The 19,599-nt window shown below is 39.4% G+C and overlaps 1 protein-coding gene across 6 annotated transcripts in view; it reads right to left on the bottom strand.

Moving 5' to 3' along the window:
• The window catches only part of LOC127424464 (electrogenic sodium bicarbonate cotransporter 1-like), a 75,646-nt gene that overhangs the window by 54,471 nt on the left and 1,576 nt on the right, over window positions 1-19,599 (bottom strand). For 3 of the 6 annotated variants that reach the window (XM_051669747.1, XM_051669732.1, XM_051669741.1), the window contains exons 3-4: window positions 16,471-16,544; window positions 6,206-6,379 (exon numbers count right to left, since the gene is read on the bottom strand). In XM_051669747.1, coding sequence (XP_051525707.1) covers window positions 6,206-6,379; window positions 16,471-16,544 — 248 coding nt within the window. Of the gene's footprint in view, window positions 1-6,205; window positions 6,380-16,470; window positions 16,673-19,599 lie in introns of those variants that run through there. The other 3 variants (XM_051669723.1, XM_051669712.1, XM_051669754.1) reach the window with 1 other exon arrangement.

Raw genomic sequence — 19,599 nt, forward strand, 5'->3', positions numbered from 1 at the left:
CTGAGCTGACGGTGGCTCTGCAGACAGGACGGAGTTAAGCGGTGTCTTCTCGGTAAGTTGCTAACTAGTTTGATAAATACATATAGGAAAGTTAATAAACAATGACCCCATCATTTTCCCTTTTCAGTATAACTAATATAATGTTAACCCTGTCCCTGACTACAATGTCACTCCTGTTTATCACAACTGTTTGCTGTTAGCCAGCTATAGTTTGTCAGTGCAGTCAGTAATGTAGCAGATTGAAAGGTAAACATCAGAGCATCTTTTTGCAGCTCAGCAGACAACAGTGCGGTGGTGGATTGTGTCTGTTGAGTGTTGATTTCACGCTGCGCTGTTACCTAGTTGGTGAGATGCAATGCTGGTCCATCTTTTACTCTCTGTGGCAACGAGCTCATAGCTAACTAGCTAACCACCTAACTACTTTCATTGCTTGTCAGCTGAGTGGAAGCTAATGTGTAAACACGTATTCACCAAACTGTTTTGTTCAGGATTGCAGTTTGGTACCCCCTTCAACCGAACAATTCCAGTCATTGCATTTATAAAATGTAATATTTAAAAGTCTGGTTTTCCACCTTTGAAAGTTTCCACTGAACTTGTATAGCAGAATACGGTGTAACACCGCTGCCGCTGTTTTTCTCTTGACTCGGCAAGAGTAAATGTTTCTTGTTTTACAATCTGCCAATAAATGACTTGCAGTATTAAAGGAATAGTTCACCCAACATAATTTACTCATCCTTAGGCCACCCAAGATGTATCTGAGTTTCTTTCTTCATCAAAACAGGATTTAAGACTTTTAGGATTTCATTTCAGGCCTCCTCCTCTAAACAATGCAAGTGAATGTACTCCATTTTTTGACGGTCCAAAATGCATATTTAGGGTGCATCAAAATAATCCACACAACTCCAGTTGACAAATAAAGTTCTTCTAAATGAAAACGATTGATTATTTTGAGAAACAAAACAATACTTATATACTTTTTAACTACAAATGTTCGCTTCCGTAAGTCTCTGTGACATGCACTCATGAGAGGGATGACGTAAGCTCATTGGTAAAGTCACGCTTCACGTTGAGGAGGAGGCAGGAAGCGTGTCATTTTTTACATTGCTTTTTTATTATTATTTGGAAATTATTTTTTATTTTATTCTATATTGTTTTGGACTTTTTTGGTTTGTGAAAGGCACTTGGTCTGTGCTCTGTGCAAGTTTCTATTGTAAACAATGACGCACTTCCTGACTCCTCCTCCACGTGACTCTCATGAGCGCACATCACAGAGATGTACGGAGGCCAACATTTGTAGTTAAAAAGTATATAAGTATTGTTTTCTCAAAATAATCAATCATTTGGGTTCAGAAGAACTTTATTTGTTGACTGAAGTCATGTGGATTATTTTGATGCACCTTAAATATGCATTTTGGACCGTCAAAAAATGGAGTACATTCACTTGCATTGTTTAGATGAGGCGGCCTGAAATGAAATCCTAAAAGTCTTAAATTCTGTTTTGATGAAGAAAGAAACTCAGATACATCTTGGATGGCCTGAGGGTGAGTAAATTATCAGCAGATTTTCATTTTTGGGTGAACTATTCCTTTAATATAGTCAGCATTTGACTGATACTAAACAGTACTACTGATGTTTATTTAGCTATTTATTTAATTTTTATTTATTCTTTATTTTAATGGTCAGCATTTGACTGATACTAAGCAGTACTGATGTTTATTTAGCTATTTATTTTATTTTTATTTATTCTTTATTTTAATGGTCAGCATTTGACTGATACTAAACAGTACTGATGTTTATTTAACTATTTATTTTATTTTTATTTATTCTTTATTTTAATGGTCAGCATTTGACTGATACTAAACAGTACTGATGTTTATTTAACTATTTATTTTATTTTTATTTATTCTTTATTTTAATGGTCAGCATTTGACTGATACTAAACAGTACTGATGTTTATTTAACTATTTATTTTATTTTTATTTATTCTTTATTTTAATGGTCAGCATTTGACTGATACTAAACAGTACTGATGTTTATTTAACTATTTATTTTATTTTTATTTATTCTTTATTTTAATGGTCAGCATTTGACTGATACTAAACAGTACTGATGTTTATTTAGCTATTTATTTTATTTTTATTTATTCTTTATTTTAATGGTCAGCAATTGACTGATACTAAACAGTACTGATGATTTTTAAGCTATTTATTGTATTTTTATTTATTTTTTATTTTCTCAGAGTTCATTTCTAGAATTTGTTGACAATGTATAATAATAATGTCAAATATTCTTTGATAAAAATATTTGTTTAAGAAAGCAGCTTTCTGAGTACCTTTGCATAGTCATATCGGTGCAAAATCGGTGAACAATCCACATAGAAAAGGTCTGTTTTCATTCCAGCTCAAAAATTAAATATATCGGCCACCATATCGGTATCGGTCTCAAAAATCCCATATCGGTCGGGCTCTACTATCAACTGCCTCTGTGGCCGCCATTTTTTTCTTCAACTCAACCACTGTGGATCCACGTACACAAGATTGTGGGATTTCATAGGCAGCGAAGGATACATCTATGCTGCCTTCAAAAATTTATCAGATGAAGGAATCTCAGTAGACAGGATATGACACGAACATTGGATTCGGACATGCCTCGATCCCTTCCTACCTCTGTATACAGCCTCCGGAGGCAGCATTTTCCTGGTTTCGGATGCAGCCCATGAGGGTGAGTAAAAAAAAGAAAAAGATCAAGGCATGCAGCGAAGTCTCAAAAAATTCTATTAAAAAAGCTAATTTAAGCAGCAAGGGTGTGAATATACAATATGTACAACATTTCCTGTTGGCCATTTCTTTTTTACATAATATTATTCACATTTAAAAAAGATTTACTGTGTTATTTGTTTCAGGATATAAAAGAGGAAGATTTATTCTCATAAACATTCATCCGGATGAGGGATAACAATCAGGAAGTAATCCATCTACTGACAAAGGTCAGTACTCTCACTGCTCAGGGCCTAAAAGCAACAAGCCAGGACATTGTTACATAGGCCTGCCCTAATCTTTTGCATTACTATATCAATTTCCAACAGACAATCTCTCAAAGCAGACACTGACATATTATACAACAGTATATGTGAACAATTCTGTCATGTACAAATATACTGTAAACAGTGTATGCTGCATGTTCAACGATTCTGCTCTCAGACAAAGGGCATGTTTTACAAGTGTATGAATATGAACTCAGTCTCATTTAATTTTTCTTGCATATTAATGTGTAATTTCTGTGGTACCAAAATTTGTGATTGTTTCCAAAACACTTCATCCGCCCCCTACACATTCAATTGTTTGGGCAAACAGGTAGTCCCACCCCAAATTCGCAGCCAGACTGTGACATGTCGGACTACTCAAGCTAACAGAGCACCTATGAAGTCCACCTATGAATGGTTTAGTTGTTTCAGCACATTAAACTGAGATAGGAAGTGTTTTACTATAACATAGAAAAAAATGACTTCACATTTGAGTATTTAAGGTGCAGTATGTAACAATTTTCATGTAATATTCGCCTTTTTTTGCCAATGTGTGAACGGCTTGTAATGCAACATTAAAAATGAGCCCTTCCCGGACTTCCTTGGTTGCCTATTAAAGCCTGTAGACTAATTTTCATGTGAAGGATGAATCCCGTCTGTCATAAGCGGGAACGTGATCGTGGTCGAGCGAAAACTAGAGTGAACATCGGCAGGGCATTTGATTCCTGGAGGGACCTTCGTTCGGTTTTGGGGATCAAAACCAACCCTGAATTGGCGTTCTTCTTATTGGACAGGTAAGCGTACATACCTGCAAAGCATGTGAAATATAGTGCCATAAGGATTGATCTGTGTAATTTTAGCTAACTTGATCTTGCCTGCTAATGCTGATGAATTGCAAGCTACCTTGCTCCGTAACATTCAAATAATCTTCTCTTCATACTAAAAGTCAGGTATACAGGATAAATTTAAGCAAATACGCTGGTTTCTTGATCATAGTACAACATATGACATACAAAACATACAATAGTGCAACATAACAGTGCAGTGCAACAGTAAACTGTCTGGTATAGTTCAGTAGTATGTAGCTGTATGTGTGTATCAGTATGCTATGTTAGCTGATAAGTAGTTTTAGTTTAGTCTCAAAGTTTGTAGTAAAAATTATGCTACCTCATCTGTCAGCATGATGCCAGTGGATCACGTTCAGTCTCTTTGTATGTTACGTCATTGTTTTGGCTTATGCTCGCTCGCGTCCCTAAGGAGTGTGTGCACGAGCGCAAGCACGAGCAACATGTAGCTGGCTGCAGTTCAATTAACGGCCACAGGTGTCATTAATAACAAGGGTTTCTGAATCTTACATACTGCACCTTTAAGAAATAAAGTGGACTTATAATATAATAATATAGTATAATAAATATATTCATACCACGTTATAGTGTAAGTAAGTAATAACTGGCGACGGGCCGTTGAATTATTGAAAAATAATGCACACCCCGAGGTGGTAATGTCCGTTACACCTTGGGTGTGCATTATTTTTTAATAATCAGTCAATTATTCTGCTTATACCACTGTCACCACACCTCAAAACATTTTTCAGGTTTTTTTATTACAAGACATTTTCAGATTTTTAATCTCTAAAACACCCTTGTGAGTAAAACTACTTTCTTACGCTACGGATTCTGCGTCTTGCTTTGATCCAGCTTTCGCTGCTAGTTTAAAACATCACTTTAGAACTAGTAACTGAGGCTTGCGCTGCTTTTAAGCACTTATTAGATGAACAAGATATAGAGAGTCTGTGTGTGTGTGTGTGTGTGTGTGTGAGAGAGAGAGAGAGAGACAGAGAGCAATCGGGTCTTCCATGGTTCACGTCAGCTGTGTTCACAGGACCATATGAACGCTAATGCAGTCAAGAACTGGAACTACTTCATAGCTGTGTGTTTACTAAACAATAACTGCACACCTTATAATGTCAATAAACCAATCAGAATCATGCATTCAACAGCTCTGTGGTATAATATTGTATAATAATGTGGTCCTGTAGTTATAATCTTTTCCAAACCATGTTTTATGATAAAGGATATTGAGAGAATGAATTAGAAGCCCAGAGATGGCAGCTCAGGTGAGCTCTGGGTTCTCTCACAGTTTATTCAACATCACTGTCAAGTACTGGATTCTGCTTGGTTGCACTTGAGTTTCCATTAGAAGCGGAATATGTGTAAGGTCAATAACTTGGTTTGTGCAGAGTCAGCTCAGTAAACTGCACTAAAGCTTTGAGATTTTCAAACTTTCATAGACTCAAGAATTTAAAGTAATAGCTAACCTAAAATTCCATCATTATTTACTAAGCAAAGAAATGCTATCATATGACTTAAGAAGACTTGGAATATAGTGCATGAGTCGTATGAACCAGATACTTTTATAATGCTTTGTGTCCTTTTTGAAATTTGAAAGCTCCAGTCCCCATTTATTGTAACTACCTGGACAAAAATAAATTAAAACATTCTTCATAATTTCACATTTTGTTTTTCACAGAAGAAAGAAAGTCATACAGGTTTGGAACGACATGAGTGTAATGAGTAAATAATGACAAAATGTATTTATGTTTGTGTGAACTTTCCCTTTAAAACTACATTTTCACTTAAACCTCCATGGCCACTGCCCAATTTAAGAGCAACTTTTCCTCACAAGACCTTAGAATCATCATGTTCTTTCTCTGTGTCTGCTTCTACTTCGCTTATGCAATCCCATTCACCTCCTCTCTTCCTCCTCATTCACCCTTTCAGCTATTACATCATTAGAGAGCATTCAGAGTCCTAGCTTCCAAATCAACAGAAATGCCTTCTAAGTGATCCTCCCTTGGGCGTCTAATCCTTCACCATTAGAAATCTCAGAGAAACACATACTTCCCTCCTCCAGTGGCTCACGTCATGCAATCGTGACCTATTTGGATGGTTATTACTTACACGCAGGGGCCCTAGCCCCTGACTGTCTAAACACACTTATCCACTGGCTAGGCAGCTCTGGATATCTGTTCTGACTAAGTAGAGTCAGCAGCAGCATTGGCTTATAGCTGTGTGTGTGTGTGTGTGTGTGTGTGTGTGTGTGTGTGTGTATGTGTGTGTGACTGGCTCTATGAAGGAGCCCTGAGCATTAATGTGAACTGACAGCTCTTTGGCAGGTGCTTACTGAGAGGTCTGAGGATGCTGTTGCTGGTCTCTTCATAATTTTCACTGTCCGACCTGTCCGAAGCATTCTCGGTCACTTTCTCCTTTCTGTCCTTGTTGCTGGTACGCCGGCGATGGCGTCTCCGTCGTCGGTAGCTCTTAGGCACATGCACACCGATGTAAATGGTGTGGTGACCTGAGAGAGTAAAAGTGAGAAGGTAAGTCAGGCTATTAATATAACATGACACATCAAATTGCAAAAGTAAAACAAAAAGACAGTGGGGTGAATTTGCTAAACGGTTGCACAAGCAGTATTTCAGTGCAACCCCCAGCATCTTACTTACTAACAACCCACAATCCAGTTTAACAAGGTGCTAACTGCACTGTTTTAAGGCTGCACAATGCATATTCAAATGAAGTCATGGTCATTCTTTTTAGCGCAAACAAGCCTTCTTTCTGTGTAAATTAGACTTATTACAGATTGTGCCTTATTTAAAAAGTCAACTCTGTCAGCCTAGCACAATTAACATAGAATAAGCAGAATTTTATTTAAAAGAGATGTTTGTGTACATTTTCTATTGGTCTTGGCAGCAGTAATTCATCAAATGATGATCACATGATGCGGAATAGCGGGCATATATCCACACGCATAATATAGTCAAGCACACTTTCGGATGATTCAAGATCACAGTGGTGGAGCGATGCTGTACAGTCCCAGTAAAATATGCTAAATCATGGTAGTCTGTAGCATCCTCATTAAGAACTAATATTTTGGCCATGTTTGCAAAGTTACCTGAATGTGCAGAATTCCTTTAGAGAATCGGCTGCCAAAACAATGTACTGTAGATAGTGTGTGCAAGTTAACAACGCTATCAGTGGCCACAGTTTATTCTACATTTATTCTTCTCAGTATATTTAAAAGGCTCTTGATGATGCAGATAAACCACTGATATATATTTATAGAACTGGATGGCTGACACAACGTTAAACTGCCAGCAGGAGGTGAAGCCACTGGAAGTGTTCGAGCAGCCATCTTAGTATGCCCAAACTGTCATACAGCATCAATGACTGACAGGCGAAAACACCCCCATTTCACCATCTCCGACCTGCGGATACGTCAGTTCCATTTCGCCCTCTAGTGACAATCATGTTTAATTTTTAATATGCTCGTTATGGATAATATTCATTACGAGGGAGAAGATATATGTGGATCGCGATGTCAGAGCATTCACCTGCCCCGGTGTTAGGCTATCAGTGCAGCACAACTATCACCAAAGGAACCGGCAAAACTGTCCACAAGTTGTAATGTAAGTATGAAAAGCTGTAATATTTGTTTGTTTTGGGGTGACAATATGTCCGTTTGCCTCAGAGAGTCCTTAAAAAAGTCAAATAGGGATTTTTATTTAGCCTAAAATGCCCGGAATTTGCCTGTTTTCATATTGAATCGCTCGCTTACATGGATTCATGTCATAAATTATGTGTTCGTTTGCCATTTAAACCTAGCGTATCAGTTTAATTTTAACCAGCTTTGCTTTGCGTGTCTCCCTCAGGTGCTGCGCGTGAGAGAGAGAGAGCACACACTCTTATTCAAGTGACCGCGAGAAAAAGGCATTTTTTTATGAAAACATAAAACAAGTAACTCTGAAAAAACACTACGAAGTTCACAATAAATAAGTCTGAAAATGTCTATTTGTATCTTACCTCAGTTTCAGTGAACTTGTTTACATTCAGCTGATCTGTTCGCTGATGAAGTTTGTTAGAGGTGGATACTGTTTGATATAGATACACATAACTTGCTCGGGCTTTCAAGAAACAGGAAAAATTCCCGACGTTAAATAAATAATTACATGTGTAGGACGTTTGCGTTGTAGGGAAGTACATGCAGATTTCAGATATAAAATCGGTGATTAATTACTGTTTACTCGCTGAAATTAGATGAAGTCAATAGGGACATTGGAATGTTTGGGCATAGCAATATGGTGGCACAGTGGCTTCACTGATATGAAGTCATGAGCAATCCAGTATATATATATATATATATATATATATATATATATATATATATATATATATATATATATATATATTTAGTTTAGTTTAGTTTTCATCATCAACTCTGTCATCTCCATAGAAACAGAATAAGCGGCTTGTTGCGTCTCTTCTCTGCGTGTTATCATTACTGGAGTACGGTACTTGTTTGGTATTGCGTGAATGGGAAAATCAAGTGAGCCCGGAGCGCTTTGTGTTCACAATGCACACTATTAGCGAACCAAACTCAGACCACCTCCTGAGATGGTCTCGGTTCGGTTCACTCTAAAGGGGTCTGAGATTGTTTGGAGTGTTCACATATGGGCCAAAAATCCTGCAAACCACACTCAGACCCCTGAAATGGACCAAGTGTGAAAACGCCCTTATGACAAATCAGTATTCTTTACTTTAAATCAGTCTTTATCACAAATCAGTAGTGAAGCTGTATGTCTCCATTGAAAGTTAGTTACACCAACTGAAATGATAACCTCCCAGAAAAATATGTGAAGCAAAATAAACAAAACAAAAAATCCCACTCATGCCATGTTTAATTTATTCAGGTGCATCTGGACTTTTAACACTATTCTTTGGTTTTCACCTGGATATGGTGCCCCTGTTTGCACAGCTATCACAATTCATGCCATAAGTGAGACCAGCAGACTACTGCAGTGATTCGCTAGTCTCATGACATAACTAAGCATGACGGGGTTAAATGCGACACAATCCCCACCATCAGGTGACTGATGAAGCCACAGAAAGGAGTGGTGAAATGTCTTAAATAGATAAACATTTCCAGATGTTCCTGAATATGTTACAGTAGTTCATGCAAGAACATTCTGTATTAAATTTAGAAAGCTTGTGTTTCATGATCAATGTTTTTATTTTCTGCTTGCAATTAAAATGACTTACTTTCCAATATGTCCAAAAGTTTTGCAAATAAATTATAAAAATTTCAAATCCAGCACTTTTCTATTAATGGGGTTTGTCTTCTAACACAGTCATTTTAATCAATGGCACAATTGTGAAAATATCACTGCTGCTGTTTTTAAGGGGTCGTTAAGTGCTATTTTTTTATAATTTTATTATCTTCCCTGAGGTCCAATGACAATGTTATGAAAGTATTTTGCACCAAAGCAGTCACAATTTAGTAATATATGATCATTTTCCACCCTGTTTTTGGCCCTCTGTCTAAAACGCTAGTTACGTATGTAAATGTATTACTGTGAATTCCGGATGACTGACTGAGGCAGTGTAAAAACAATTGGATTACAGCTGCGCCAGCCAGATAGGTCAAGAAAATATACAAACAAAGTCACGTGATGACGTGGGCTGAGCTCGGAGGATTATACACCGTAATTGCTCAGCACTCCACCTCGGAAGTCTTTCTCGCGAATTCCAAGTGACGAAGAACTCTGGCAGTCATCTGGAATTCACAGAACCACAGTTACATACGTAACTACCATTCTGTTTCATTCCTACTGACCGCCAGAGGCAGTGTAAAACACTAGTGGATGATTTATATCTATATAGTCATGAGGAATAGTACATACTGAGAAACACTTAAGGCTGCTCCTGAAGAACTGCAGAACTCACAGCATGAGGTGCAGCAACGTTGAGCTTGTAAAACCAAGCGAAAGTGCATGGAGAAGCCCAGGTGGCAGCAGCACAGATATCTGCCAAGGAGACTCCTCTAAAAGCAGCCCATGAAGAAGAAATGGCTCTAGTGGAATGACAGGACAACCCTCTAGGCAGAACAAAGGCCTCTTTGTTAGCCAGAGTGATTACTTCTATTATCCAGTGAGACAACTTCTGTTTCTACACAGGGGCACCTTTCCTCGCACCACTGTAACAGAGAAAAAGCTTATCTGACTGTGGTAGCCCCAACATAATACCTTAAGGCACATACCGGACACAAGAAAAGAGCCCTTGAATCTTCTGAATTGGGCCGAAGAAGCACCTCGGAATCCTCCGGCAACAATCGCAAGCACAATTCACTAACAGACAGTGCATGTAATGCACTGATACGTTTAGCAGAAGCAATAGCCAGCAAAAAAGTGGTCTTCAAGGACGCCCATATAAAATCAGCAATCTGTAAAGGCTCAAATGGGAAGGAGCACAAAAATTTAAGCACAATGGCAAATCCCACACAGGAAAATGGGGATTGCGAGCTGGCCTCAGACATTTCACACCCTTCAAAAAACTGCAGACAAGACCATGAGAGCCAAGAGTAGAACCATCAACTAGAGCATGGTTCTGTCACGGCTCCAGTGAGTTTGTCGGTTTGTTTTTAATGTTTTGTCATTTTCTCTCCCTCATGTCTCGCAGGTGCGGCCGGCATGCATGATCAGCATTTCCATGGGAACACTGATTGTTCCCAGGGGAGCGCTGATCATGCTACTGATTAGCGTGCCGAGCAACACCTGCTCTCCCCTAATTCACTCCCTTCTTAAGCCCGTCGTGTTCTCAGTATCTTTGCTAGATTGTTGTTTGATGTTGAGTACTAACCTCACACTCTCTGCCTAGTTGGTCCTGTCTCGTGTATCTGTTGGTTGCCCGCTTGTTGGTCGTGTGGTTGCTTTCCAGTATTGCTGCGTGTCAACTGGTCTTCCACAGAGGATACTTCGTTTCTGCCTGCGTGTCGGGAGTTAAGTTCACTCCTCTCTGCTGGGTGTTGTTCGCATCTCACTAAGCTTCAATGGAGGATTCAACGAATCTGTTCCTGACTTCCACAACGCACTCACTCATCCTACAAACACACTCAGATTACCCCTTGCACGACTACAATGCGCACACCATTGGAGATTGCTTCCCGCTGCTGCAGCCGGTGACGGGATTTTCAACATTCCTCAACCCAGTGACTGCTCATTATTACTGTTAATAAATCCTTTGAACTGCTCCTCTGCTCTTGGGTCTGTTTGTCTCACTATCATTCGTTATAGGTACACAGCAATGGCAGCAACATACACTTTTAGTGTACTTCTTCAGCTCCACGTCAGGATGACGTGAGGGGGGGAGAGGCTGCAGCCCAGACCATCCCATCCTCAGGGGATTTCCCAAATTGGATTTCCCTTTGGAGCAGTCACAAGATGAAACCCTCAAGCATGCCTTCGACCAAGTGAGAGTGATCGATGGTCAACAACTCCAGCCGAATGTCGCACTTTCATATCCTTATTTCGCAATTATAAACGAGCGGTTGTATAGAGTGATGCAGGATGCTCAAACAAAGGAAGATACAACCCAGCTCTTAATACCGTGGAGCCGTCGGGAAAGGGTGTTCCAGGCGGCTCATTATAATCCCATGGCGGATCATCTAGGGGAAAGAAAAACACTGAACCGACTAATAGCCCATTTTTATTGGCCGGGCGTTGGCGGCGATATCCGCAGGTGGTGTGCGGAATGCCAGCTGGTGAATCCACCGGCCACCCCAAAAGCGCCATTGCGCCCTCTTCCGCTGATCGATGTCCCTTCCGAGAGAATTGGAATGGACCTCATCGGGCCATTAGAGCGGTCAGCACGCAGACATCGCTTTGTATTGGTCCTAGTGGACTATGCAACGCGATATCCGGAAGCAGTGCCTCTGCGCAACATCTCAGCACGAAGTGTTGTGGAGGCACTCTTCAAAATAATCTCCCAGGTGGGGATTCCAAAAGAAATCCTCACCGATCAGGGCACAACCTTTATGTCACGAACATTATGTGAGCTTTACGAATTATTGGGCATTAAATCGATCCGCACCAGCGTTTACCATCCACAAACAGATGGCCTGGTGGAGTGATTTAATAAAACCCTTAAAAATATGATTCGTAAGTTTGTGCACGAGTATGCTAGAAATTGGGACAAATTGCTCAATCCCCTGTTATTCGCAGTACGAGAGGTCACTGCGACGGGCGGGGCTCACAGCAAATCCTAAGAAGTGCCTGATTGGGCGGGTGGAGGTACGGTATCTGGGGTTCCACTTGGGCCATGGGCAGGTGCGTCCCCATATTGACAAGACGGTGGCGATTGCGACCTGCCCGAGACCCAAGACCAAATAGGGGGTGAGACAGTTCCTGGGGCTGGCTGGCTATTATAGGAGATTTGTGCCTAACTATTCGGACGTCACCAGCCCGCTGACTGATCTCACTAAAAAGGGATCTCCAGACCCGGTCCAGTGGACAGAGCAGTGCCAACAGGCATTTACACAGGTTAAAGCCGCACTTTCCCTTTTGTATTACAGACGGACGCTTCAGACAGGGGGCTGGGGGCCGTACTCTCGCAGGTGGTGGAGGGGGAGGAGCGCCCGGTGCTGTACATCAGCCACAAGCTCTCCTTGAGGGAAACAAAGTACAGCACTGTGGAAAAGGAGTGTCTGGCCATCAAGTGGGTCCTCACTCTCTGTTACTACCTGCTGGGGCGGGCCTTCACTTTCTGCTCAGATCACACCCCACTCCAATGGCTCCACCGCATGAAGGATACCAACGCGTAGATCACCCGGTGGTATCTGGCACTCCAGCCCTTTAAATTCAAGATAGTCCAAAGACCGGGAGCGCAGATGGCTGTCGCCGACTTCCTGTCCAGAAATGGGGGGGAGTGGTAGGCAGTCCGGTGGGGATATGTGGCAACAGGGGTGTGGTCGAGCGTCCGTTGGGAGAGAGAGAGCGGTAAGGGTGCATACACCTGAGCCAAATTATGACTAACACCTGTCTCTAATTGTAGTGAGACTGGGGAGATCGGCATAGAAGGACCATGCCAGCGCCAGATCGAGTGAGAGAGACTAGGTCGAGAGCCTTACTGTGAAGCTGATGTGTTAGTGTGAAGCTGATGTGTTAGTGTGAAGCTGATGAGTTAGTGTGAAGCTGATGTGTTATTGTGAAGCTGTAAACCAGAGAAGTGGTCAATTAAAAGTTCCCTACCTGTGTTTGAAGAATCCAGTTCCCAGTGTCCTGCCTTGTTACACTTAATTTTGTATTTAATTTTTTATTTTTTAACAGAGCTCCAGTCATCTGAGATTTCATCCATTCTTATAAGTGATGCTGAGTGTAGTTCCATTGAACTGGATTCACAGCCCTGCTGTCTCTTTACTTCCTCCATAATAAACTCTTACTGCCAACAGGAGATTGGATGCAGTCCCAATTGTCTTTCCAAATATTATCTGTATTTGTTTGTTTTGGGTGTGTGTTATCTCATCTTTTCATCTCTTCCTTATCATATTCTAATCTTATCATATCATCATATTTCTAATCTTATTCTAAGGTTATGACTAAGGTTATAATTTTATTATGTGTACTTTACATTTATATTAGTATGTACTTTAGGTTACAGGTAATAAAAAGTACTGAGTAATACTATGAATAAGTATTTTGTGAAAAATAACTTTTATTATGATTATGAGATTGTAATAAGTTTTACTGGTGTGTAATATGTGTAACACCAAGAATGTAATGTAAATAACTACTGAAACTTAAATTCTAAATTAATTCAGGGAAAAAATGTAATGAAGTAAACAGAAATCATTTAGGTTAAGGAAGTGATTTAAAAATCTGCCTTATTTTTCTAAATTTAAGAATCAGTTAAATGTGTTAGCTTCAGGGAACTTCCAGTATATGTTCTGCAAACATTTGGAAAAAATGTGTCAATTGTTGAGATTTTACCTTTTTGTTTGGTTGTTTTTTTTTTTGTTTGTTTGTTTGTTTGTTTGTTTTTACAAACAAACAAACGGAGCAGAAAGATCATCAAGAACCATTTATGAATAGGGATCCCACCTAAACTTGGATGGGCGAGAGCAAAATAAGGAAAAGGGAGTAAGAGCAAGGACTAAGAGAAGGAAAGGGAAAGGTAAGAGGGAGGGAGCAACCACACATTGTCGTGCCAGCTTTGTGCCAAGCTTCCTGTTCTTTCTGGGGAACCCTTTTCTATGTGACCATAGAAAGAGGCCTGAATTGGAGTGGCACGCAATTCGTCACTGAATAAAGCATATTCCCTAAATCTGGCTGGGCCCTATGGGCTTCAGCATCTGAACACTCTGTGTTACCGCAGTAACAGTTATAGAGCTGTTGAGATGGAGGGTACAAGTACAGAAGATAGCAATATGCCACTGTGCATGCTAATATAGCTTCTTATAAAGCTCTATGAATAAAAGAACTCTGCCACATACAGAGTCTTTGTCTACCAGGCACAAGTTACTAGTTTACTTTGAGGTCAGGATAATGCCACTTTGGATTTCTAAGACTAGTTTTATTTTCAACATAACCATAATAATTTTTTAGCAATAGCTATGCCATTTGCCATTTCTGTGCATGTTTACAGACAAGTAGTGGCTGCATTGCAAGCAAAGAGAGGGGTAATTGCAAAAAGACCAAAAGGGAATTCGTCTCAAAACCTGGAAACACTCTGGCATAATAACTCTTATGGGGCTTGCACATGACTCGCATTGGGGCGTCAACGCTTGACCGCTTAACGTCAGCCTTCACAGAAGCTTGACTTTCTGTTTGCTTTGTGACGTATGAACCAGAAGTAATTAGAGCCACATTTTTTAGCATCTCTATTTATTTATTTATTTATTTTTGTCTTAAGACATTTTACACAAATTTGAATAAAAAATGCAAACTAACCATTTTTATCTCCAAGATGATAATTGGACGCCACCGCTCACATACAACATGGTGAGGTCATATGATAACAACATAGCAGAGTGCTGTTTGAACCATTTATTGTATTATATAATGCCTACTGTTTCACTTAATATATAAAAAATAGTAGGTAGTATACAGTGTATTCAGTAAGTGTTAAGTAATATGCTAGTATTCTTTTCCGAACGTAGCCTTAGACACACTGTAACAGCAGAAAGTGGAGGAACTGTGTTCTATCAGAGTGACTTTGCCATTATCCTGGCCATTTTAATCTTCTGGGGTGTTGACGCTCTGGTTGGGGTAGATACGCCAAAGCTTATAGTGCCAGGTGAATTTAAGGTAAACTTCCTGTCCATATTGTCCTCACAGTTGCTTAGTCTGTTAAACAGGCTCCCCATGGTCATGGAAAACCTGGTAAAATCAGGGAATTTTAAAATCTTAAAGGGATAGTTCACCCAAAAATGAAAATTCTCTCATAATTGAATTACCCTAATGCCATCCCAGATGTGTATGACTTTCTTTCTTCTGCTGAACACAAAGATTTTTAGAAGAATATCTCAGCTCTGTAGGTCCATACAATGCAAATGAATGGTGATTAGCACTTTAAAGCTCCAAAAAGCACAAACATTTGTAGTAAAAGTAATTTGATGAGAATTTGGTGAGAAACAGATCAATATTTAAGTCCTGTTCACTATAATTGTTTACTTCTGGTCGCTCTTCAGTGTGCGTTAATGAGAGGACCGAGTTCACGCAGCCTCTTGTCTAACGTAAGCGCGATGGCATGTTCACATGAGAACTGACGCGATACAACCAGAAATGCAGCAGGTTTATTTACAACAGAACGCTGCTCATAAGCTTAATTGGTTTTGCTTTTATTTTAACATGCAAACGTGCTTACATCACGTGAGAGGCTGCGTAAACTCTGTAAACCACTAGAGTTGTATGGATTACTTTTACTATGACTGTCAGTGCTTTTTGTAGCTTTAAAGTGCCGATCACCATTAACTTGCATTAAAAGGACCTACAGAGCTGAGATATTCTTCTAAAAATCTTTGTTTGTGTTCTGCTGAAGAAAGTCATACACATCTGGGATGGCATGAGGGTGAGTAAATAATAAGAGAATTTTCCGTTTTTGAGGAACTATCCCATTAAAGCCATGCAAACTGAGAAATGATGAAACACAGGTCCATCTCTCCACCAGTTAAGGACTTAAAAACGTAAAAGTCTTTTTTATCATTATTAAGTCTTGAATTAGTCCATATTAATAGATTTTAATGATAGCTGTCTTTTTATTTTATTTTATTTATATATTTTGCCTTTTATAAAGAAATCAAAGGTAATTTTAACAAGTTCCTAAACTAAATTCTAAGAAACAACACCCACTAAGTCACATTAAAAAGTCTGATCTATCTTTGGACCGGAAGGAAACGGGCTAGGTCAACACAGCATCATCCAATATGTGTGCCCTACATCTTCATCACACCCAAGAAAACATAAAATGTACCCCTCATTTAATGTTCTAACTGCATCAACACAAAAGCCAAAAGTACACAATAAGAAACACTTCCTAGGTTGCAAACTTTAAAAAAAAAACAACCAAAACAATGTGCTTTACAAATAAATAAGTAACTTAAGACCAAAAATGAGATACCTTCAACTTCCTCCTCATCACACATGTGTTTGAGTAACGATGCCCCTCTGTCCAGCACCGCCTCATCTTCCATCCTGTAGTAGTAAAAGAGGAAGAAAGATTGCTCACATTTCTCTTCTAAAGACAACGTGGAGCCATAGCAGCGTGGCTCATTCACTTGCAGTGTGTTTCTGCTAGAACTAGCCATTATCCCAGGTTAGCAGCTACCGCTAACAAGTTGGTTGACTTTGGTTTTGGATCCAGCTCGTTAGTAGAAGTGCGGTGTAACTTGTGGGACGCAGTCCTGTTCTGAGGCGTCTGCCCTTGAGGGGACACAGGAGCGGTCAGGTAGACATTGGGAGGGTAATCCGGTCTATGGGGGATGGAGCAGGCTGGTCAGCCAAGTAAGATGTTAATTGATTCTGATGTACCAGGAGGTGTGAGCCGGGCTGCCACACACAGATTTCAGATCAGCTAACGAGCGATACAAACACTAATACAACAAGTTACACGTGGGCAAGATAAACACCAAGCATGGGGTCCCGCCACTTACACACACTGTTTGACAATCGGCTTCTTCCAGCTGGTCTATTATACTCAAAGTGACCCATATAGCACATTCACACATTAATAAAAAGCTGGTGTGGTAACATATGGTTGTTGGCATCAAATGGGGGATTAGATTGAGAATGAAACATAAGGATCAAGAGCAGGGCCATAATTAACTAATTTCCCATTTGACATTTTTCAATAATAAAAGTACAGGTGGTATGTTATTCCTTAAAATATTTTTAATAAAGTGAGTTATGGCATTGATGAAAATATTTGTTAATTACAATACTTTTATCCAAATGCTATTTCCTTAACTTATTGAACCAACAAATACAAAGAGCTTAAAAGTTGCAACAAAACCTCATACATAATGCTTCAAATGAAGAATGACATTTACATTGTTGTTTAAGAGTCAGATCTGAGAGGACTGGCATATACCTTGCTCCCAGACAGATTTACAACATGCAGCAGTTGTTAGTAAACCTTCATCATTCATCTTCTGTCTGGCTAAAACTGTGCAGTTGTGACATTCTTAAAGTGATAGTTCACCCAAAAATGAAAATTCTGTCATCATTTATTCATCCACATATTGTTCCACACACCCATATGTCTCTCTTCCAGGTAACCCAAAATTAGATAGTTAAGTTAAAGTTAGACAGAGTGTTTGAGACTGACATCCTCAGTCACCATTGACTTGCACAGCATCTTTTTTCCATTCAATAAAAGTGAATGATTACATCTCATGTTATACTTTTGAAACATTGTGTATTTTAATGTTTATGTACTGGCCCCATTCACTTCCATTTTTAGTGCCTTACTGTAACCACAATTTTGTCTTTTTTTTTCACAGAGACACAGTGTTTACAGTTTTTGAGAAAATTTACCTATGAATGGCTTATTAAGTTGGGATAGAAAAAAGTATTTTAACACTGAAAAGGTTACATACATCAGCTTTAACTTGTACTGAAACCGGGACATTCCTTTAATTTATTAAAATGTTCCTAGAGCTGCAGGTTAGAATATTAACACATTCAAGGAAATTTACAAATTTCTGCTTTGAGACTAGAGCACGATCTGCATATAAAAGGTTTGCTGTTAACTCTATGTAAGGTGCATGTGTGGGAGCATGTAGTCATTTAGCCACTAGGGCAGTGGATCTGAACCTTTTTATTTATTTATTCATTAATTATTTTTTTATATATAGTTTTAACAGTGGTATTTGTAACAAGACCACAGTAAGCACATGGAAGCATGGATCTTATTCACTACCATGTTTAGATGTAGATTTCTATAACACAAACTATGGCATTTTTGTAATTATAAACAGTAGACCTACTTTAAACACATGTAAAAACAATAAATACAAAATATAAATATTTATAAGTTGTAACAAAAATTAATTATATACCCTCACTCCCCTAATGCAGCCTATGACAAATTTAATAGAGCTGAATTAGTGATATGATAATATGTATTATCAATCTATTTCTCCCTAAAGTACAGTTAGTGTTACCCAGTAAATTCAAGGGTGGTGATGTAGAATTCTGTGCTGAATTTCCACTTCTCGAGCTTTAAGAGCTTTGCGCTCACGCTGCTCTGTCCATTGAGCCGTATCCATCTACAGAGCCATACAGGTGCGTAAGCCGAGGTTGTGCCTCCACTTGTGTATTTGACGCTGCTAAATCAGATACTTCAGATGTGTCCCGACTCGCTTGACTTCAAAATCAGATGAACTGCGGAACAAATGCGTTCCAACCCGTGTAACTGAGAACCAACTGATATACTCCAAGTCTAGATAAACGTTTTAATGCAAAGAGGAACCTGATGATAGATTTGATTATTATGACTGATAAATGCCCCCCATTTGTAACCTAACACCCCCCTCTCTACTAATTTGCTTGCAGCACCCCCTGGCATCCTTGAATGCCCCCATTGACAACCCTTACACTAAGGACAAAGACCAAAGATCATTGCTTCCTAGTAAGGTGAGACTGCCTGCACATGACATTGCTTATTATCATTCAAGAAAGAAGTCCAAAGAGCAGACTTAAACGATTCAGACCTGGCATGACATTTTCAATGTCTTGTAGGGATAAAGATGTGACTAAGTGTGTGCAGTAAATGGGTGAGTATAATGTCAGTTGTTCTGATCAGAATAGTCCTATAAATACAAACCAAGATGTAAACATAAACAGGAAGGATCGAGCTTGTTCCTGTGATAACAGTGCATAGCTCCCGAAAGCCCAGTGTCACAGCATATCTCTACTAGATGCAATCAAGCATGCTGAATAGATGCCAAGGTTAACCACTCAGTTCTGGCAAAGTGACGCTCTACAGCTGTATGTCAACGAAGCGGTTCTTTACCTTTTACATAAGGTATGTAGTATTACACTAATTACCCCTTTGAAAAAGTTGTTGCAGATGCCTGCAGGGATTTAACATAAAGTGACACTTATATGTGTAGTTACACTGTAACTATATGGGTTCACTGCAGTGTAAGCAGAAGTGTAAATTATTGCATAGAACTTAATCATCTGTGACATGATTTAATGCTAGGTGACAGTCTAATAGGTCAGTGAATAGGTTAAGATGAGTCAT

This window comes from Myxocyprinus asiaticus, chromosome 3 (genome assembly GCF_019703515.2).
Source record: "Myxocyprinus asiaticus isolate MX2 ecotype Aquarium Trade chromosome 3, UBuf_Myxa_2, whole genome shotgun sequence".
Classification (NCBI taxonomy): Eukaryota; Metazoa; Chordata; class Actinopteri; order Cypriniformes; family Catostomidae; genus Myxocyprinus; species Myxocyprinus asiaticus.